The sequence below is a fragment of the Prunus dulcis genome, chromosome 4 (assembly GCF_902201215.1).
Source record: "Prunus dulcis chromosome 4, ALMONDv2, whole genome shotgun sequence".
Lineage (NCBI taxonomy): Eukaryota > Viridiplantae > Streptophyta > Magnoliopsida > Rosales > Rosaceae > Prunus > Prunus dulcis.
In genome coordinates, this window is record NC_047653.1 from 4,304,045 (window position 1) to 4,326,223 (window position 22,179).

The window sequence follows — 22,179 nt, forward strand, 5'->3', positions numbered from 1 at the left end:
TTGAATGATGAATGAGGTTGTCTATTTATAGGAGCCTCGGGGCTAGGGTTTCGTAGGAATCGAGTTGGGCATGATAATATCTGAATTAAATATATATTATCTCTTAAGAAGATAATATCTGATTTAAATGGTATTATCTTCTCTTTATTAGGATAATATCTTAATTAATGATATTATCTCTTTAAATAAAGATGATATCATATTAATTAAGATATTTATCCCAAATAATTAATTAGCCAGATAAACTGGTGTAATTAATTATTTTAAGAGATAATCTTCTTTTCCACGTGGCGTGCCCTGATTGGAGACGAAAATATATGCTCCCACAGTTACCCTAAACCCAAGATTATCAAAGCAAGAAAAGTGGAACAATATGCGGCAAAATTTAAGATTGTATTCTTTCCCACAATGAGGTATATATAGAAGTTTACAAGTGTATTTTACAAGGAAATAGAGACCAGAATTAATTAGGAGAATTTCTCATAATTATATAAAGATGTGTCAACTATATAAAATACGGAAATAAATTACCTAATTAATTTAGGAAATAAATCTTATTAATTTAGTAGGTTAACTCACATCTAACAGTACAAATCCTTAAAGCTTGAAACCCAAACGGTGAACAAATCCGACACTTCAAATCTAAAAATCAAAGCAAAGGAATCAGAATATTGTTGACTAAACCAACGTTTCACTTTCAAGTTAGAGAAGCAATGAAAACGTAGAATTGAATTTGAAAGCATTACATCATATAAACGTCAGACAATCGACTTATTACATATAAAACTCCATCAGAGTCAATTTATTATTATTATTATACAACCCAATTCTACTTTTTTTAATAGATAATAAGTGCAACAAATTTTTTATTTTTTTATTTTTTTAAACAAGCGAAAATCTACTTTAATTTAATCTAAATTATTGGGGAAGGGGATTCGAATTTAAGTGCAGAGTAAGGAGCACATCCGCTCTAGCCAACTTGGCTAAATCCACGTCGTCTACTATATTTGTCTTGTATATAGACTGAAATTCGATAATCATTCATTGTACAATATTAATTAGTTCGTTGATTGTGGAGGAAAATATGGATTCTTATGTAACCTTAACTAATTAAGTCCATTCATCTTTCCACATTAATGATTTTCTTTGCCTTAAAACAACAAGAGAAGAACCACCAAAGTAAACGCTACTTATGCATGCATGGTATCGTTCATCATATTTCAATCAATTTAATATTGGTCGTAATTTAAGCAGAATTTAAGATGAAAATGTATGAAAATTAAATTTCCTGAGCTTCTCGATCTCGAATCGTACTTCTTTGATCACAGAGAGCATAAAAAGATATGCATACGCACCGCAATCATGACTTTTTTGTTCCGTGATCAAAGCAGTATGTATATTTAAACCTCAAATGCTTCAATCCTTCATTCATTCCGTCTCAATATCTTTCTTTTTTTTCAAGTCTATATTACGAGTTTACAGCTCAAATGTTGACTAGTCTTCTTTCTGTTCTTTGAGTGTTCCTCCCGTCACTTCAAAAATCTGGCTAATTACACACATAAAATATGATTACTTGGTTAATAATATCATCCACGATTCAATTACGAAAGAGAGAGATGTTGAAGTAACCAATCAGCAAGTGACACACCAGGGTCCCCATGAGTGATTGTTCCCCAGATTTTGATTAAAGTACAAAGCAAGTCACCAGGACAAGCACAATTATAATTTTACACTATATTGTACTTATGTACGAGTCATCTAAATGTCCCACAACAATTTCAGTATGGTAATCATTATCATGATTAATTGTGAAGTAAGTAATTTATTAAGAAGCTGAGGTGTTAGGGCCGCCCCACACCCAACATAGCATGACTAGGATAAGAAGGGTTTGCAGACGAGACGACTTTTGGAAAAGATGACTAACCTTAACTTCATCTTCTTGATTTTGATATCCAACCACCATGAATCATGAATGTTCAGACTTGCAGACTTTTGGTCGCTTCTCTATAATTTTGATGTTCCTACTTTCTTATTATGTGGCCTGTAATCTCAAATAACTGGGTACCATCCATGCGTGCATGTTGTCACAATCTTATGTGTACAAGATGATATCCGCTGTCAAATTAATGCCTTCATTATGAGAGATTAATTAGGTGAGTTGTTTAAGAGAGTATATTTTTACTCACTACTTTAATGATTGTTATGGACTGGTGCCACGATCTAGTCCTAGACAGGCAGACCTAATTTTAACAGCAGGCACAGTAACAATGAAAATGGCTCCTTTCAAGGTGTATTTTCGACAAGCTTAATGACAGCAAAACAAAACTATCAAACGAAGAAGCGACATGTGTTGTTGTGCTGTCTTCCTATGCTGACATGGCTTTGGCTATTTGCCTGGTTGACTTTCTTTATGAAATTGGATTTTGAGCTGTCGCAAAAGCACAGAGAACTACGATTACTTATTTTTAGTGCTTCCAATCTTCTCAATTAAGGATATTTATCCAAATGGTTGTTCTAGGTCTTTCTTGGAGCCAAAGTGATGAGGGGCATACATGGTAAATCACATAATTAAATAAAGGCGACACCTCTAATAATTGAAGTCATTGCTCAATTATTAACTCAGCAGTATATCCAAATCTCGCAAGTATTTAAAAACCCTTCATTTGGAACTTCTTCTACCAACCAAATTTAAAAACCACATTTCGCTGCTTCTTTGCGCCCCACAAGCAATATCTCAAGTCCTTCTTCTTCCACTTGCATCTCTTCTCTTCCACAGAATAACATGGCCAAACTACCATCAACAAATCTTGTGCAAGATTCAATGAAACCCTACAAACCCAAAGAATATTACCCTGAAAAAGCCAAGGGCATATCCTTCTTGGCCTTTTTCTTCTCCATATGCATTTACATTTCCATCTTCTACATCTTCAACCTCTCTCTCCACACTCTCTTCCACAACACCAAGTTCTGGTTTGCCATATCCAACACTCTCATCCTCATCATTGCAGCTGACTATGGCGCCTTCTCTTCCGCCAAAGATAATATACAAGACCAACATCTTTACCAAGACTACATGAGCCACCGCCAAGCTCGAAGTGTTTCCTCATTTGTTTCTCAATACCCTGAAATAGCTTTCAAGAAAAGCAGCTGTCCCAATAAGCAATCAGAGGTGGACGTGGACGACATGAAAGCAAAGAATGAAGAAGTGGCAGACACTCAAAATAAAGAAGTTGTCCAAGAAAAGAGTGTCGTCCACGTGTCGAAAGGCGATGATCAGAACAAAGGTTGCGGCAGAGAAAATGTTGCAGCAAAAACTTACCAGCGAAGTAAGTCTGAGAAAACAAAGACAAAGGGAGCTGTGATCGATGAGAGGAAGAAGGATATTTTGAAGAGGTCAGAGGATGAGAAGAAGTACGAGCCAAATACTGTTGAAGACAATGAATTTTCGGTCATGTCAGATGAAGAATTGAACAGGAGAATTGAAGAATTTATTCGGAGGTTTAACGAGCAGATTAGGCTTCAATCAGCAGCTACAAACTCCCACCAAGTCTAGAAGTTAATGTTCCATGCATATATGGAATATGAAAGAGAGTTCATCGCCCAAAAATTTTGTGTTTCTGTTTCAGCTCTCAATTAATTATGTAAATACTCTGGATTTCATGTTTAGTATGAATAGTTTTTGTATGCATGAATATGTATTTTATTTTGAAACCTCCTTTTTTCTTCTAAATATATTGTCGTCTCGATGCATTTTAATTAATTAGGTAAATACTATTTTGTTATTCCTAATCCATATTGCAATGACACGTGAAAAAATTATCATGCATATTATTACACTATTAATTAAGAATAACTAACAAAAATTAATATTCTCGTTGCATGAAAATCTCAATGGGCTGCCAGAATATGAGTTCTAGGCTAAAATTGAATGGAACAGAAACTCGCCATCAAACCCCAATCAGTGATGTGATTTTAGTGGGGTCTCTTCCTTTTGCAATCTTCCACAATTCTTTCATAATCTATAGGGAACTCCCTTTTCTCTGATGTAATTTTCATTTAGCTTTTTTTATTACCGTAATTTAAGTAAACATATATATATATATATATATATATATATATATAAGATAATTGAAGACAAGCCACAAACATGGGTGATAATTATAAATATAAAATCATATATATATAAAAGATAATTGAAGACAAGCCGCAAACATGGGTGATAATTATAAATATAAAATTTTGAACTTTGGTCGACAAATCAATCAAAATCCATAAAGGCCTAAAGCTAACTCTTTTTTTTTTTCGGACGAAGCCTAAAGCTGCCTTAAACCACAAACAACCACAAACCAAAAAGAAGCTTAAAATAATTATCCTTTTTTTTTTTTTTATATAATACAATTTATAGATTCACCATGGAAGTAATTGACACGTAGCCTAGTGTAGTTTCAAGAATTTGATCAACACACCCATCATATATCGAAAGCCCATTTTGACCCAAATTGAGCTTTAACTCTCTTTAAATGGATCTAACCCGGCCCATTGAACCAAAACATTTTTCTGAATTAATTTTTTTTTCTTTTCAAAAAGGAAAATAAGCTCAAATATGAAAATTGTCTGCAAACGTTTCGTTGTGAAGCACATACACATAGACAGCCTTACTTATCCCAAAAATTAAAAACAAAAATAAAAAATCAGTTAAAATACCCGGGAAAGAAAGGGAGAGAGAGAGAGAGAGAGAGAGAGAGAGATGGTGGTGTTGGGTTCTCTTAGCCAAATCAAGCCTTCTTCAATACCAACCAACTCTTCTTCTTCTTCCTCAAATCCTTCACAGAAGGGTCTTCTTCTCACAAGGAGAAGAGCCATAGTGCTTGGTCCAAGTGTTGTGGTGGCTTCTTTGCTCCATTTCTATAACCCCATTTCCCCACAACCTTCATCTCACCTTGCACTTGCTCAGCAGCAACAAGAAGATGAGCTTCAGCAAGAAGAGGACCGCTCTGTGCGTCTCTTCCAGGTCCCTCTCTCTCTAAATTGACACATTTTTCATGGTTTTCTCTAAATTGAGAGCTATTTTTTAGGAGAATTGTTGATATTACGCAGAGATTGCAATTGGGTCACAGAGAGGCCTGCATTATTTGTTACTCACATGATCTTGATCTCTTTACCTTTTCCTAATCTGATACTTTTTGCATCAATCTGCTGCTCAAAATTCATTTTTCTATAATGTGTGGGTTATGTGTTTGTGTTGTAGGAAACGTCTCCATCAGTTGTTTTTATTAAAGACCTGGAAATAGACAAAGGCCTCAAGGCCTCTCCTGATGCCGTCTTTCTAAGTGAGGATGGAAATTCCAAAGTTGAAGGAACAGGTTCAGGCTTTGTTTGGGATAAGTTCGGTCACATTGTAAGCATACCTATCTTCTGCTTCTCCATCTGAACTTAACTTTAGATTCTATGTGCAACCGAGTTATAGTAATTTGCATCTACTCCCAGATAATTAGGTATAGTATTTTAGTTTATAAATCTTTACATCCATGGTACTGAAATTAGTCAATTCTTTGTCTCTCCAGGTCACAAATTACCACGTTGTGGCTAAATTAGCCACAGACCAAACCGGATTACAGCGTTGTAAGGTTTTGTCCTTTTTATTCGATTTAAAAGCCTTGTAATGGTTTTTTTTTTAACTTTTCTTTTGACTGATGTTGAATGTTTTAGTTTGGAGCTCAAGTCATTCGTCTGAATTTTCGAAGTTTCTTTCGTGTCTTTCTTTATAGGTTTATCTTGTAGATGCAAGAGGCAATGGTTTTTACAGTGAAGGCAAGATTGTTGGTGTGGATCCAGCCTATGATCTGGCTGTTCTTAAGGTATTTATTCTCTTGGTCGTTGCTCTTCTTAGTTCCTTATTGTTGTATGCTGATAACTTCCAGCCACTGTATCATTATCTACTAAAGACTTTTCGTATATGACTGGAACCACGTAATATGCATATGATACTGAGAAATCATTGTATTGATATCAATCTCATTTCTTAAAATCATGTAAACTAATGCACCATGTCCATATTCATTCATTATTTGCATAAAGGAGAGCAATTTGAAATAACGAACTTCCCATGCAAGATTTCAGTTTTCTCTCCTACTGCATTCATTAAACTATCAAGTACATGTGAGTGTCTTTATTTTGGCCAGAGGTGTTGGAGATTCTTAGCCTAATACCATGTGCAGGTTGATGTTGAAGGACATGAGTTAAAACCTGTTGTTCTTGGCACATCTAATGGTTTACATGTGGGTCAGAGCTGCTTTGCCATTGGGAATCCTTATGGATACGAGAACACTCTAACAATAGGGGTGACTTTTCTAATATCACTATCTACACTTAATTTTTAGAGTGTTTTAATGCTTTGATCAATTTCGTATGATATTTCCTTATGTTGATAACAAGTGGGAGCAAAATGTCAAACTATTAGATGGTTTACATTTAACTAGTTTCCTTTCCTAATACTCAAGAAAAAAAATTCTTAGTTTCTTTGTCGAATGTGTTATGGTCTGATGGGTACTTTGGATATTGCAGGTGGTCAGTGGATTAGGCAGGGAGATACCCTCACCAGATGGAAAGGCCATTAGAGGAGCTATTCAAACAGACGCTGCCATTAACGCTGGTAACATTTTCAATTTGCATAATCTTCTAGCCTTTGCATAAACTTTCACTCATTTTCTTATAATGTCAAAGTTTTCAGCCTTATATATGTTAGAATTTCTGCAGGGAATTCAGGTGGGCCGTTGATTGATTCATATGGTCATATTATTGGAGTTAACACAGCAACCTTCACTCGCAAAGGTAAAGCATGCTCTTTCATTTGTATTCTCAAATGTTCCTCGAATGAGCTCTAAACTAGTTGGCAGCACCACACCAGGAGGAGATTTTGAATCCCAAGTTCTATTACCCTATTCAGAAGGCTGGAACTTGGAACCTAACAAAAATTTTAACCAGCAAAACATATCCGAACTACAAAACGTAGTCAAAGCTTCAAACATTTTCATGAAAACACTGGAAGCTAACTTACGGCTTTTAAATGCTTATATTTTCTCTCTATATTTTGCAGGAACAGGAGCATCGTCTGGTGTTAACTTTGCAATACCAATCGACACTGTTGTGCGAACTGTACCGTACCTTATTGTATATGGAACACCGTACCGCGACAGGTTTTGATCGATTTACCATTGTACCTAAAACATATTCCTCATATCCGATATGTCTCTTGGAAAAACAAGCTGTATAAATTTCATAGAACCCGATCCAATTTCTAAATGAATATTTATTTTGATGGATTGTGAAGAAACATACATGATAACCTCACACAAGATCTGGTTAACTTTTCCAATGCACCATGGTGCTGCCAAAATTTCCTTTGTCATGCTTTAACAGAAAACTATGTCATTTCCATATGAACTTCACCACATCATGCAGAAAACCTTTTAACCATAGTTGAACCAGACCAAGAAAAGAAGTCTCTAAATCTATGATATCATCCCCTACTTGTAAAGTTTTGTTCATGATTGTTCAAAAGCATCATACTGTGTTAAACCCAGAATTTAACTATGATGACAAGCAAGAATCATAACACTTAACTTTTGGCCGATATCTCAAATTCGAAGAATGCATGCCAATTTGGTCAAAAATTATAAAAGCACTATGTGGCAAACTAGTGATCCAGTAACTCCACCTGAACTCTTCGATGGACGAACATCTACGAAAGAAAAATCGAATTCATGGGTAGCCACACAGTGCTCAGAAACAATCTGACATGAATGAAGCTTTATGAAAGCTAAAAACAACATAGGATTGCAAAACAGTTTTAACATTATTCATAAAATCAAACATACTCAAACGCTTGTTCTAGATATCCCAATAGCAACAGGACCCTAATATGTCTAGTTTTCTTCCTAGAATGAAAGCAGAGACAATTGTTCTTCAACAGAGCAACCAACATGACAAGAGACACGGCAAGAAGAAGGGATAAGAATGAGACCGAGGAACCGCTGCTCCATCGGAGAAGGCGAAGACCGCCGCGTGCTACGATACTCCACTGCATCTTGAAGAATGATGTTTCCTTGTTTGTCAATGCAGTGAAAATTTCCCAGGAAAAACCGCCCATCTCTTATCCCCACTAGCATCCGCCGAAACAGCAATTTCCTTGCCCGGTTCACAGCCTCCGACTCGTCTGGCCCCTTCGGATTCGACCCATTGGAGCTCGCCGCCTGAACCAGTGTCTCCGCCGCTTCTTGTTCCATGTTCGTAGTGCGTTTGCGTTTGAGTTCGCAGATGCTTGATGAAATTCGTAATAAGCCCAGAGCCCAGATAGATGATCTTTTTAGTTTTGTGCCCAAATAGTATAAAACTCGAAATAAAAATAAAAGACAATCTTACTGTTGAACTGAAAATACTAAAGTACCCATATGTTGGCAATCCCTGTGGGGGTTAATCTTTGGATTGGAAAATACTAACTTCCTAGAAACTTATGTATTTGTCAATGAGTATCACATGAGTGAAGAAGTTTTCTTTTTTGTATTTTCGATGAATTATTTTTGCACATTTGTCAAACTCTGATTTGCAATTACTAAAAGTATGGTATGATATGTGTGTGGAAGTTTTTCTTTCTGAGTTTTTGAAAAATTATTTTTACACATTTATCAAATTGTGATTTGCAATAATGAGGAATATCTTCTTCCATAAAATTATTTTATAAAAACGAATCTCTAAGTAAAGAATTATTTTTGCTCAAAATAGAAAAATGATTTGAAGAGAATTATTTTTTTAATAATTATAAAAAAGGGAATTTTAAAGGAGCAACTTGATGGCAAAGCCGTCTAAAGATGACGCACTCCGTCATCAGAACCATCTAATCTAACCGTTCCTTTCCTACTCCTACGTCAAATATTAATTAGAGCAAATAAAAAGCAAAAACAAAGAAACAAAAAAACCTAAGGAATCTAAAACTCAACTACTTCAAGAATCCAAAAGGCTTCAGAGGCCTCTACCTCTGTCTTGGGCAAACTTATCTGATTATAAGGTACGTTTTTTGACTAGGGTTTGGGTTTACCATTGGATTAGCCGCTTCATCATCTACTTCTAATTTCCTTGGAAGGTTTTTCCTTTTTCTCTGTAAAAATACCCCTACTTTAAAAATGGAAGACGACCCAAATTATTATTTTTTCTTATGGTGCACAGAAGGCCAAGGGGGGTTGGGAGATTCACACTCTGACATTGGTTGTGGGATAAATTCACATTAACCACTGCAGCTAGAAAACCCCCCACGAATGAATGAAAATCAATCTTGTTCTTACTTGCCTTGCCACTATTGTTGTATGGTAATTAGGGGTCTTCAATAATTATAGGAGAGTGCTTAAGTTTGTTTTGTGTTGTGGTTTCAGGAGGAAAATCCATTGAGAGGAATAATGGGTGAAACGGGTAAGCGCTATCGTTCTCAGAGAGACCATGATGGGGGTAACAAGAACAAAAAGAGGCGTTTTAATGACAGAGAGGAAAAGGGTAGTGATGAAATGGTTGTTTATAGGATTCTATGCCCTGATGGGGTTATTGGAAGTGTTATTGGTAAGAGTGGGAAAGTGATAAATACAATAAGGCAAGATACTAGAGCGAAAATCAAGGTTGTGGATCCGTTTCCAGGTGCTAAAGATAGGGTTATAAATATATACAGCTATGTTAAGGATAAGGAAGAAGTCGAAGTTGATGATGAGTTTAGTGATAGGGAACCTCTGTGTGCTGCCCAGGATGCTCTTCTTAGAGTTCATACTGCCATTTCAAATGCATTGGCTTCTGTTGGAGATTCTGACAAGAAACGGAGGGATAGTAGGGAAGACTGTCAAATTCTTGTTCCTTCTAGCCAGTCTGCAAATATAATAGGTAAGGCTGGTTCGACTATAAAGAAACTGAGAAGCAAGACGAGGACCAACATTAAGATTGTTGCAAAAGATGCCACTGACCCAACACATTCATGCGCTATGGACTTTGACAATTTTCTTATGGTTAGTATTTGTTATTAAATAAGAATAATTCCTGCATGTTTCAGTTTTGCTTTTGATTTTGTTCATAAAAACATTTAGGAATATGGCTTTTACAATTTTGGTGTTGCTTTTGAAAGTAGGCATTTCCATTCGAATGTTGGGTTGTCGATACAGTACCTCTTTAGTTCTGGGCTATATTCGTTGTTTCTTGCCTTGGATATGGCTCTTTTCCCAAATCGTGATCATTTTTTCTTCTTTTGCTGATGAAATACTTTTATTGGATACCGGAGAATGAACAGTCTATAGCGTGCATAGAATGAACAGTCTCAAGGGACTCTACAACATGTAGAGAAATTGTGTAGTTTGAACATTTTACTTTGAAGATCCTTAATAGTTGTGTTAAATGGACCTTCTTTGTGCATAGAATGTAATAGATGTGAGAATGTGAAGGTGACAATGTCTCGCATTGGAAAGCTGAGAAACCTAGCAAGGGCTTATAAGGTGTTGGCTACTCCCCCAATTTGCCAATTGGTTTTGGGGTGGAACCTCAACTTTCCAATGTGGGACATTGTCACCTTCACATTCTCACAATAGATTCGTTATTTTATACTTGTCAATTTTCTCCAGAGGTTTCACTTTCCTGTTTAGTTAACTTCTTATTTGGTAATGTTTTTGTGTTAAGAGTTCCTTTCCCTTTGTAAACAGATAAATGGAGAATCCGAAGCAGTGAAAAGAGCATTGTTTGCAGTCTCTGCAATTATGTACAAGTTTGCTCCGAGGGAAGAGATTCCTCTTGAGACATCAGTACCAGAAGCCCCTCCAAGCATAATTATCCCATCAGATGTCTCTATTTATCAACCAGGTGGACTATATCAAAGTGCAGATCCTATCGTCCCTTCTAGATCTGTACCTCCAATTATAGGTGCTACACATGTTCAAGATCTTCAGGGTTACGCGGATACAGGGAATACATGGCCCATATATTCATCTGCCCTTCCTTTAGTTTCTGGTTTCAGTGTTGCCTCCCGATCTGAGGAGTTAGTTGTGCGAGTACTGTGTCCTTTTGACAAAATTGGTCGTGTAATTGGCAAGGGTGGGGGCACAATTAAAATCATTAGGCAGGCAAGTGGCGCTCGTGTCGAGGTTGATGATACCAAGGACCGTGATGAGTGTATAATTACTGTTGCCGCAACAGAGGTATGACCGTGACGAGTGTATTATTACTATTGTTGCAATAGCGGTATGACTATGATAGCATGATGACAAGGACGGGTATACTCATCCTTTTATGTTTTGGTAGATGTTATAAAGTACAAAAGTTAGGGAGAGTTCTGTATAAATCCATTTGCCACTAAATTCAGTATTTTGCGTATGCTAGATGTACTACTGATGCGTTTGCATAGTATAAGACAAAATTACTTTTCGTCCTGGAAGTTCTATCAAATCCAATATTTTACTTCCTTAAGCTGTGGGTTTATGCAGATGTTGGCAATGCCAAGATCTTTTTTGTGAGCATATGCTCTTATTTATTTACTGTTATGATGTCAAAAATGGATTTGGTTCTGAGGAAGACTCATTCTTATCCATTCCTCTGCATTTAACATTAATGCTGGATTTGTCACTAAAATTTCATGATCAACATTGTGCTGGGTGATTAAGTTGTGAATCATCTTGACTAGCATTATCCATAGGACACACATCTGTGCTTGGTATTCATGTTCTAGTACATGTTGATCATGTTGGGTTTATTGTTTGGCAGTCGCCCGATGATCTGAAATCCATGGCAGTTGAAGCTGTTCTGTTGCTGCAAGGGAAGATAAATGACGAAGATGATGACTCTGTTTCTATTCGACTTCTTGTTCCATCTAAAGTTATTGGTTGTATTATTGGAAAAAGTGGTTCAATTATAAATGAAATCCGAAAGAGAACAAAAGCTGACGTCCGTATTTCAAAAGCTGATAAGCCTAAATGTGCTGATGCTAATGACGAACTTGTTGAGGTTGGTTTTAAATAAATACGTCTCAGCTGTGCACATACTTAGAAATTTTGTGTATCTCCAACTCCACTATGTCTTTCTTTTTTTCTTGATTCTGATTAATTGATTGATACCTGCAAAACAAAATAAGACCTAATTTTGCACCCGTTCCTGTTTTTGGAGGTTCAATGGTCGACTTCGGTCGGAAGCATTCTTCCTTGAGCTTTATGGTTCACTTTTTTTTTTTGTTGATCACCTCTTTATTATTATTATTATTATTTTTTTTTCCTAATTTAGGTGGCAGGTGAACCCAGTAGTTTGAGGGATGCACTTATTCAGATTGTTCTGAGGCTCCGGGACGATGTCTTAAAGGATAGAGATGGTGGTCATAACCCCTCTGGTGGTGCTGAATCCCTGTACTCCGGTGGCACTGGTCTCTCAATCCCATCTGTCCTGCCTTCTGTCCCCCCAGTTACTTCATTGGGTTATGATCAGAGGGCTGAAAGTGGAAGTGGCTTGGGCATGCATTCTTCTGGTAGCCTCTATGGATATGGATCTATGTCGGTATGTCAATTTTAGTAATTTATTTTGGAATTGAATAAATATCGTAAATAAATCTCTGATAGTACTTCTTTGATTTTTCTATTTTAGATGGGAGAAAATGGCTATGGATCCATGTCGTCTTATTCATCCAAGTTATATGGAGGGTCAGCGTATTAAGTTTTTTTCTATCTTCTTGTGAAGCTTGTCTTTTTCGGTTTCTATTCTGGCACCCTTACACTACTTTTCAATAACATGCCTCTATGCAGGTTGCCACCCCCTTCAACACTTGAGATGTTAGTTCCTGCTAATGCAGTTGGTAAGGTGCTGGGCAAAGGAGGGGCAAATATAGCCAATATTCGGAAGGTGAGAGAATCTTTCCATTTTAGGATCTACATTTACTGGTTGTTTATTGTTTGGAGATGGAGCAACATGGGAAACCTAGGTTGTTTCTACCTGAACATATTCAGTATGCGTCTTTGATGTCATTCCCATGTATATTTGTTTCTCCTACAGATATCAGGTGCAATGATAGAGATCTCTGACTCCAAATCTTCCCGGGGTGATCGTATTGCTCATATATCTGGCACACCTGAACAGAAGCGTACAGCAGAGAATTTGATTCAGGCGTTTATAATGGCCCCCTAACTTCCTAGGGTACTTCTTGCTGTTTAAAGGTGAATAGTCCTTTAAGCTAATATATGTCTGGTGTGTACAGCAGAGAATCTTGGGTATTTCTCTTCCTATCCTAGTCCTTTAGGTTTGGTTTTGGAGAAGGCTTCTTTTCTAGGCTTATTCAACTTGACCTCTTCCTGATTTTCCCACTAAAGCGGGTATTGAGACTGAGCCAGAGGATTCACTGCTGGGTTTATGCTTAGGCATGTAGCCTTCTGTCTGTCGCCGAATCTATTCTTAATCTACAATATTAGTTCCTTTCTTTCCTGTCACATCACTTCATCTGGTCTTATCTTCGCTAATATAAAGTTCATCTAATTTTTCGGTATTGTCACACCCAATATTCTATAATTTCATGTTCTTGCCAGTTTCAATAATGACCATGATTGTCGATCTTATTATATATGCATGTTATTTCTCTGGCCATTCAACTCTTGCTCTCAGCATCTTCTCAATCAATTGTGCAAGTGAAATGCTATTGGCAATGATCTCTTCTTTTTGCTGTTCTGCGTAATTTAGATGCATACTGCAGCTTAAACAGAGAGGAACTGCTTTCTGCAATTAGATAAACCCAAGGGAATCTTTTTCCTTCTTTATTCTCTATCTTCTGTCTTCATCTCGGGCATGTGAAACATCTTCACAGAATCAAATTTTCAAAATCACTGTACATGTGAAATACTAATTGATCTCTTGGCTTGTTTTGCCTCCATCCTCACGACAAGTATAGGAAATCTCTCAACATTTCTCTAACATTAATCAGTGTGCCCTGCACATTGAAATCTTTTGCTTCATAAGATCGTTGGATAAATCAATATTCACAATTATGGAGCTGTCTTTTTGACAGCGTGACTTCATATTGTCCTCTTGATCGCAATAGTTTTGAGCAGCTATAGGATTTTATTTTGCCATCTGAATCTGATCCATGAGTGAACTGCTGTGCTTCCAGAGCTACTCAGTTTCTCTTTTCACAAATTCAACTAAGCTAGGTATTCAATATTACTAATTGCAAGAAACGGATTATCTGCATTAATGATATCAGCGCATTCTCTCAACCCATGATATCTCCTCATAGATCAAACTGCTAGCATATTGAGATGCCATCTAGTTCTGGTGGAGATTGAGTTACCATATTCTAGTTCTAATTGTCCATTTCGCTGTCAAATTTTTGTCTGCAAATGTGGCCTGACTGTGTTCTAGTATTACTGTTTAGCGATGATGCTCCCCTAGAACCACATGCTATTTGACATAATGCCATTCGGATCATGTGTAGATGGTTGTTGTAGTGGTTTGGCACTAATTGTTTACAGTGCTGAAACTTCTTGCATCAGATATAGATGGATATAGGTTGTACAGAACTGTAGAATTTTAGATCAGTTTCTTTACACTAGCCATAAAGAGGATGTATCACCAAACCCATGAAACTCAAATTCATTCCCTTCATATCGATCACAATGAAAAGCTCGTAGGTTGCGGAGATAATAGGACGTATCAACAAGCCACTTGAAATTCAATTTCTTTCCTTCATATTAGTCCCAATGGAAAGTTCATATGGGTGTTCATATTGGCTCATAGGTACTTAAGACCGTCTTTTTCAAGGTCTAGTTACTTCAGCTCCATTTCGACTTTAAGATTGTTGTCAAGCCACTCTCCTCAAACAGACCTTGTACTCTCTTGTATTTTGACTTCAAGTGCATTTCTAGTGTTTAGAATGGAAGTCTAGAAATCCAATTAAGATGGTGTTTCACTGTTGGTGGGGGTTTGTGTTGAAGCACTCGTATATACGGTACATGTGGCCGCATTTTACAGGCCATTGATTGTTTGAAACTGAAACCACTGTAACGGGGGATCAGTTTGGGAAGGGGATGCCAAATGTGGCAACACTGAATAACTTGTATATTTGTCTGTACTGTGAAAGATTTTGTAAGTAATGTACTAAGAAAACGAGTTTGCAGGTTTATGACCTTTTTCTTAATAAAGAGTCCAGAAAGTATTTACTTTCAACTTTGGCAAGTGCTAGATTGAGGCTTGATTATTGATTGTGAATTTTCGATCAAAGATGCTTTGTTTTGCAGCTAGCTTACCTATGACAAAGAGAACTCGGGAACTTAATCCAGAATTAAAAGACGAAAAGAAAGAAAATTAAAACTCCATTGCACTCAAAGAAAAAAGGGCCAGGGATAGAGAAATTAGGCAAAACGTGAGTGGAAAAACATATCATACTGACTTGCAATCAGCCAAAGTCGTCAATACCACAACATTGAGTGCCGCGACTTCTCTTATATTTTTTCTTATTGAATTTGAGACCTATCGTTTTTTTTGTATTTTTCGCCGAAGTTAGGAAGAGAAGGGGGGAAGTTCACACACAAAGATACCATAAGGACTTAAACCGAAGACCACTTAAGAGCACGTCAAAAGTTTGAGCCAATTCAACTAACATCCCGATTTCCCATTGATTAAGACCTAAATTTCAAAAGGATACCTTTATCCTATGAATTCATACGTGTAATCCACTTGATTAGATAACTTATCAAAATAAGCCAAGGAATTATCAAATGACACGTCGAAAGTAATGTTATAAACAAAGCTATGAAAAAATAATTAATTCTTCACCATATCTTAAGTGACATGTTGTCTAAATGTATGTACTCCCTTTTAAAGGATAAAATTGGTCTCCTACTTCACATACCTCTGCTTGTCCATAAGTAAAACACAAATCAAACATTCTATGTGAATTTAGAGAGCATTAAATCCGCGTTCAAGCAATATGTTTCACTTGATTATATGTTTGGGCACATTCAGAACATTATTTAATCATAATAAATAAGAAATTATCATATCATCATATGTAGTATTAGTTCTAAAAATAATAGTGATTTCTCCTACTTCATATCATCATATGTGCGTATTTTTTTTAATTAAAAAAAATTTATACAAGGGTAGGTGTAGTTTGAAAACACTATTCTTAATCGCTTGAGCTAAGTGAAAATGAAAATATTAGATAGATACATGTGACGTGGCACTATTATTTAGGATCATGGATATCCTTTGGAAGGCGTATCACTGCGTCGTATAGCGACAGTTATGCCAAACCCGAACAAACATGTGCGTCATTATCGTCATCTTCCACTCTGACAAGTAGCAAATTTACCCAGAAAAAAAGGGCGGGTTGAACATCTCATTCTTCCAAAATCACATCCAGGAAAGTTTGGTATTTAGGAAACTAATCACAAGAATCTAGAGGCCCAGAGCATCTCAACCATCCATCATCAATGGCGAGCAGGAGGCCTCTGCAGAGTGTGCTGAGCAACTTGAGCTCGAACAGAGTGATCTGGAGTGGAAGGAGGAGCTTCGGTGCTATTCCTCAAGCTACTCTTCCTTCGTCTTCCCAGGAACTCATCAGCTTTGAATATGAACACAGCGCCCACAAGTCAGTTCTTTATCTTTTTCCTCCTGATCTTCGGTTCTCCTTCAAAAATTTCTCTTTTTTTTTTTTCTGTCACTTAAGTTGTTCTTCATTTTTCAATCTGGGTTTTGCTTGTTTTCATCTAATTCCCTCTTTGTGGATTTTGGATGTGTGCCTGATGGGTTTTTTTTGTTTTTTCTTAGTATCTTGAGCTCGGGTGATTGAATTCTGTGTCTTTTTTCTACTTTTGGACCCTTTGTTGATTGATCCGAGTGAAATTTTCATTTTTTTTTTTCTGGAGTACCATTAATTCTGATAATCACGGAAAAACTATATAAAATGAGGATATTGGTATGGGATGGTTATGACAAGGTCCGGCCTCCTCCGTGAAAAAGGTTTTCTGGAGCTCCCTTGCTCCTTCTAAGTTTTTGCCTTGATGGTTTACACGTGTTAAATTCTTTGCTTGGAGTAATTTACAGAGTTTCAGTGATATCGTTTTGACAAACTTTCCTGGTGCAATTTGCAGTTACCACCCAATTCCCGTCGTATTCTCTCAAGCAAGGGGGTCATCTATATGGGATCCAGAGGGAAACAGATATCTGGACTTTCTTTCAGCTTACTCTGCTGTTAATCAGGTATAGAAAGTTTGTAAATATGTTACAACGCTCGTGCTTGCCGCGTGCACATACTCACACATACATTTTGCATACATATTTGTAACTAGCCTATGAGTGGAACTGCTCATACATATTCATTTTGACAGTGGCTTTTTTCTTTAAATCTGAGTAAATGTAAAGCCAGTGAAGAAGCTTGTTCACATAAGAAACTCCAATTTTTAAGATGTTTTTCTATTATTTGATGGAGCATCCTGCTGTAGGGACATTGTCATCCAAAGATCATGAAGGCATTACAAGAACAGGCAGAAAGGCTCACTCTTAGTTCTCGAGCTTTCTATAATGATAGATTTCCACAATTTGCTGAGTATCTAACCAGCATGCTGGGATATGACATGGTGCTGCCTATGAACACTGGTGCTGAAGCGGTGGAAACAGCTTTAAAGTTGGCGAGGAAATGGGGTTATGAGAAGAAAAAAATCCCAAAAAATGAGGTAGAACTCAAGGAGACTATCTATCTTTTGACAGATTTTATTTGTTTTGGCTTACCTTTATATCTTCAAGTTACCTTTATATCTTCAAGTTTTTCTAGACGGGGGCACAGAGAAATGTTTCCTGAAGTCGGTTCACTGACCAGAGTAGTTCTTATTGTCTGTACCCACCGTAGAGAAAATAACCACAGGCAAATCTATTAATTTAGGGAACTAGATCACCCTCAAGTTAGAACACTTTATATTATAGCTGGCTTGATTGTTTCTCTTAGAGCTGTGCCTTTCTAATTTGGTAACCTGCACATTACAAGAATAAGGGTACTAAGGTTATTGTCTCACATATGTCCCTAATTCAACTGAGCCATACACAGGCTATTATTGTTTCGTGTTGTGGCTGCTTCCATGGTCGTACATTGGCAGTCATCTCCATGAGCTGTGACAATGACGCAACCCGAGGTTTTGGACCCTTATTGCCTGGACATCTTAAAATTGATTTTGGTGATGCAGTTGGCCTTGAAAAGATTTTTGAAGGTTTGGATACATTTTTTTTCTTCCTGTTTAATAGTTTCTGGTGCTTGTTTGATATGTAATTCATCCTTCGACTAAACAAGATAACATCTGTGTAAAATCATCATATGGTTCGCACCTTTTTTTATATTTATCTGTATTGCCGCAATACTACCAGATTTGTGTACTAAAATTGAACTGACAAATTTCTCTGTTTTTGGGTGCAGAGTATGGAGATAGAATAGCTGGATTTCTCTTTGAACCCATTCAAGGAGAGGCTGGGGTATGTTTTTTTTGGTATTTCAATATCGGATTGATTTAGGATGTTCCAAAGGAATGCCATCAACTTAGACTTGTTGCATGCAGGATTCTACCATGTGTTCTAAAGCATAAAACTCAAGAAATGACTGTGTCGTTCAATTTGTTTTACATAATTATTCCCACCTTCAGTCAATTGTTTTGAGAAAATTGTCTGTTGTGTGATCACAGGTTATAATTCCTCCAGATGGTTATCTGAAATCTGTCAGAGAGCTGTGCTCAAAATATAATATTTTAATGATTGCTGATGAAATACAATCTGGTTTAGCACGGTCAGGGAAAATGCTGGCTTGTGATTGGGAGGAAGTTCGCCCAGATGTAGTGGTGAGTATCTTTAAGTATTGATAATTTTTTTTGACTGCCGATATAGACATACCAATATTATTTCTCATATTTTATTTTGAAGTCACCTAGCTCTAAACACATATTTCTTCTTTATCCAAACCTTTGACAATACGTTAAAATGCAGAAGCTATTTAGTCTTCATGATTCACAATTATACCTCTTCTTCTTTTTTCTTGTAGTCCAGTTTTTCTCCACACTGCGAGACACTGGTTTATAATTATGGTAGATATGTTTCATACTTACGAAGACTTTATGGGTTTTATTCAGATACTAGGAAAAGCATTGGGCGGTGGAGTGGTACCTGTAAGTGCGGTGCTCGCAGACAAAGACGTAATGCTTTGTATCCAACCTGGAGAGCATGGAAGGTTTGCTTTTATAACTGCTTTCATTTATAGATATTTCCTTAATCCACTTACCATATTAAATTCTGTAGATGTATTTCTGGACACTAATTTTTTTACTCGAAAGTTATTTACCAGGACTGATCTCCTGATCTTTAATAGTATCCATTGTTATGCAGTAAGCTTCTTTTAAAAAAGAAAAAAAAAAACATATGACATAGCAGAAGCTTTCCATTCCCCCTGTGCTAGTATATCTGGTTCAAATGGATACGGAAAGAATTACTGCCCTTGGCTGTGTCCAGAAGATGGTTGGAATAGGAATGCCCCTCAGTTGGTCCATTTGTTCCACAGGGTTCAAAAGAGTACAAACTTTTAGGAAAACCTCACTTGTATAAGAGTTCTAGTTTACATTGTTACACCTATTTGGGTATTCAGCGTTGTAGTTTATGGGAGATCTTCCATCTTAACCTCAGTCAGAGATGGTGAGATGTTGATAGTCTATTTTGCACTTGCTTGCCTTCATTTTGGTTTTATTATAATAGAGCTCACCTGCTATTATTTGGAATTATTTGCAGTACTTTTGGGGGTAATCCGTTGGCCAGTGCAGTTGCTGTTGCCTCACTTGATGTAATCAGAGATGAGAGACTTGCTGAAAGGTATTACATATGTAGCGTGATGTTTTTTAGTATTGAGATAACTGAAAACAAAAGCTGGAAAGTGACTAACGAAGTCTTGCTGAAATATTTTATTTTTGGCCATGTATATTATCAGGTAGTGGAGAACTAAAATATGGAGAATGCATTATCTATTTATATAATCAAAATCTGTTGCTCAAGCTCACAGAGAGATTTGGGCATGCCAATCTATGAATATGATAGTGATCCGTGGTGATCCTTGAGGGTGTTTCTTCTATCCTCTATTCCTAGATTTTATATTTGGGGATTTATATTCAGTTGACCGATTAAGGAATAAATATGTAATTATCCTGCATTCAATCCTAGCTAGTTATATCAAATTTTCTACAGAAATTGATTTGGTAAATTTCTTTTCATCAATCATGTTTTGAGAGGTGATACATAATGTTTTCTGATGCATCAGTGGCTTTAAGTTTTTCTTTTCTGAACTCAAGTTCGAAGAACTTAGCATCAAGATCAATCTTTAATGTTCAGATTGCAGTCAGGCTGCAACCAATATCATTTGCAGTCAAGCTGCAGTTAACATGATAAATAATAAGAATACTTCCTGAAATAACATAGGTCCATACATTAATTTTGGTAATGTTATGCGTATTCCTCCTCCCTCCCCCATACTCAAATTTTTTCTTCCTCCGTGCTTTTCTCGAAGTGTATATATTGTCTTCTTTTACACACACATAACCTGTGCATGAGTCTAGTCATTATAAAATCGTCATAGAAATTATGTTTCTTGATGTTCAACTATCCTACAGATCCGCCCAAATGGGACAAGAGCTTAGGAATCAGTTACTCCAGATTCAGCAGCAATACCCAAACTACATAAAGGAAGTTCGAGGAAGAGGTTTGTTCAATGCTGTGGAGCTCAATAGCAAGAATTTGTTCCCCGTTTCTGCTTATGATATCTGCCTAAAGTTGAAGGAGAGAGGAATTCTTGCCAAGCCAACACATGATACTATTATCCGATTGACTCCTCCACTCTCCATGAGGTAAATGCAGATGTTGATGATAAATCATGTTTTAATCTCATTGAAACTAAGAACCTGACAAGCATAACTATGGTCCGGAGGTACCTTTTCCTGCACTCTGTTTACCTTTATATCAGTGGAAAAGGGATCAATGATGGGGGGTTTTGGATGCTCTATGATGAACACAGGTTATCCTAGAATAAATTTGTATCATATTTTCTTACATATATCTATATGTTTGGTTGATATTTATATGTATGTGTGTGCAAAAAAGATCAAGTGCGTGCATGTCCGTATGCAAAATGTGAGAGGCTGGGCTACTGGCCATGTATTTCTTAAATGAGTGAATAGTTCAGTTGCGATTCCTAAAGTAGTCTGCTTAAGAGATGAGTCCCTAGTTCATTACCTATAGTTTACAAGCTACACTACTCCGGTAACTAGATTTAGCATTGGCAAATGCTGAAATCAACCAGGTAGGCTTTTTAGTATTATTCTACAGTTATGTCGAACCATGCTTAGTAAGTTCTATTGCACATTCAGCTTCTTCAAGTACTTATTCCTACAACTAGATTGATATATTACTATATATCCACAAGTTGTCATTTCTATTTTCTGATATTGAAACCTGAAGTAACCCCCCAAGTTTACTATATAAGATTTCATGTATGCTAACATGAATTCCATTTCCTCTCTATTCGTTTGTGTCATTTCTATGTTCTTACAATCTACAAGTCAATATGTTGAGTAATATCTTTCGTGCGCTAACATAAATGACAACTTGTGTACCTTCATTTTTTTGTTTGTCAGTATTTACCTTCAGTTTAAATACTTGATTATGTTCCGATCATATAACTTTATGCACTATTTTTCAGTTTGGAGGAGCTCCAAGAAGGATCAAAGGCACTTTCTGATGTTCTGGAACTTGATCTACCAAAGATGCAGAAGGAAAAGCCAAAAAACATCTCTTTGGATGCTTCTAACATATGTGACCGTTGTGGTCGAGACTTATAGGATAACAATCTTTGAATCATATATCCTTGTGAATCCTGGGAAATTTCCATTTTTTTTCTTTTCGAACTTATTCTCTGTTTCAATAAATTATTATTTGTCCCAATACCTTACACTGTGTGGATGGATGAATAAATGTAAAGGAAATATCGTAGGGCTTAGTTCATCACATTCACTGTTAGAGTTTCTGGTTTTTATTTTCTATTTTATCTAGTTGAGTTTTAAAATGCAGAACAAACTGTTACACAGATGCATTTAGTTTAATGTTGTCAATTTAATGTTA

At 36.5% G+C, this 22,179-nt stretch overlaps 5 protein-coding genes across 6 annotated transcripts; 4 read left to right on the plus strand and 1 right to left on the minus strand.

The window, feature by feature from the left end:
• The first annotated feature begins 2,724 nt into the window (after positions 1-2,724).
• LOC117624248 lies at positions 2,725-3,688 on the plus strand. Its single transcript, XM_034355399.1, has one exon. The coding sequence runs from the start codon at positions 2,783-2,785 to the stop codon at positions 3,551-3,553; it is 771 nt and encodes a 256-aa protein (XP_034211290.1). The 5' UTR covers positions 2,725-2,782; the 3' UTR covers positions 3,554-3,688.
• Positions 3,689-4,699: 1,011 nt separating this feature from the next.
• LOC117624250 (protease Do-like 5, chloroplastic) lies at positions 4,700-7,333 on the plus strand. 2 transcript variants are annotated; one of them, XM_034355401.1, is made up of 8 exons: positions 4,700-5,011; positions 5,249-5,398; positions 5,565-5,627; positions 5,769-5,858; positions 6,219-6,341; positions 6,565-6,652; positions 6,757-6,831; positions 7,097-7,333. In XM_034355401.1, exons 1-8 carry the CDS (start codon positions 4,748-4,750, stop codon positions 7,201-7,203), a joined length of 960 nt encoding a protein of 319 aa, XP_034211292.1. In that variant the 5' UTR covers positions 4,700-4,747; the 3' UTR covers positions 7,204-7,333. The 2 variants fall into 2 exon arrangements, with proteins under 2 accessions (XP_034211292.1, XP_034211293.1); XM_034355402.1 differs by lacking the exon at positions 6,219-6,341.
• A 367-nt stretch (positions 7,334-7,700) lies between these two features.
• LOC117624251 lies at positions 7,701-8,418 on the minus strand. Its single transcript, XM_034355403.1, has one exon. The coding sequence runs from the start codon at positions 8,283-8,285 to the stop codon at positions 7,938-7,940; it is 348 nt and encodes a 115-aa protein (XP_034211294.1). The 5' UTR covers positions 8,286-8,418; the 3' UTR covers positions 7,701-7,937.
• A 533-nt stretch (positions 8,419-8,951) lies between these two features.
• On the plus strand, positions 8,952-13,610 carry LOC117624252 (KH domain-containing protein At4g18375-like). Its single transcript, XM_034355404.1, has 8 exons — positions 8,952-9,064; positions 9,426-10,040; positions 10,725-11,216; positions 11,779-12,018; positions 12,292-12,558; positions 12,646-12,701; positions 12,804-12,900; positions 13,051-13,610. Exons 2-8 carry the CDS (start codon positions 9,450-9,452, stop codon positions 13,180-13,182), a joined length of 1,875 nt encoding a protein of 624 aa, XP_034211295.1. The 5' UTR covers positions 8,952-9,064; positions 9,426-9,449; the 3' UTR covers positions 13,183-13,610.
• Positions 13,611-16,259: 2,649 nt separating this feature from the next.
• LOC117624253 (ornithine aminotransferase, mitochondrial) lies at positions 16,260-22,179 on the plus strand. Its single transcript, XM_034355406.1, has 10 exons — positions 16,260-16,636; positions 17,139-17,247; positions 17,490-17,720; positions 18,089-18,248; positions 18,452-18,507; positions 18,714-18,866; positions 19,155-19,252; positions 19,804-19,884; positions 20,676-20,909; positions 21,761-22,179. The coding sequence occupies exons 1-10, from the start codon at positions 16,479-16,481 to the stop codon at positions 21,897-21,899; spliced, it is 1,419 nt and encodes a 472-aa protein (XP_034211297.1). The 5' UTR covers positions 16,260-16,478; the 3' UTR covers positions 21,900-22,179.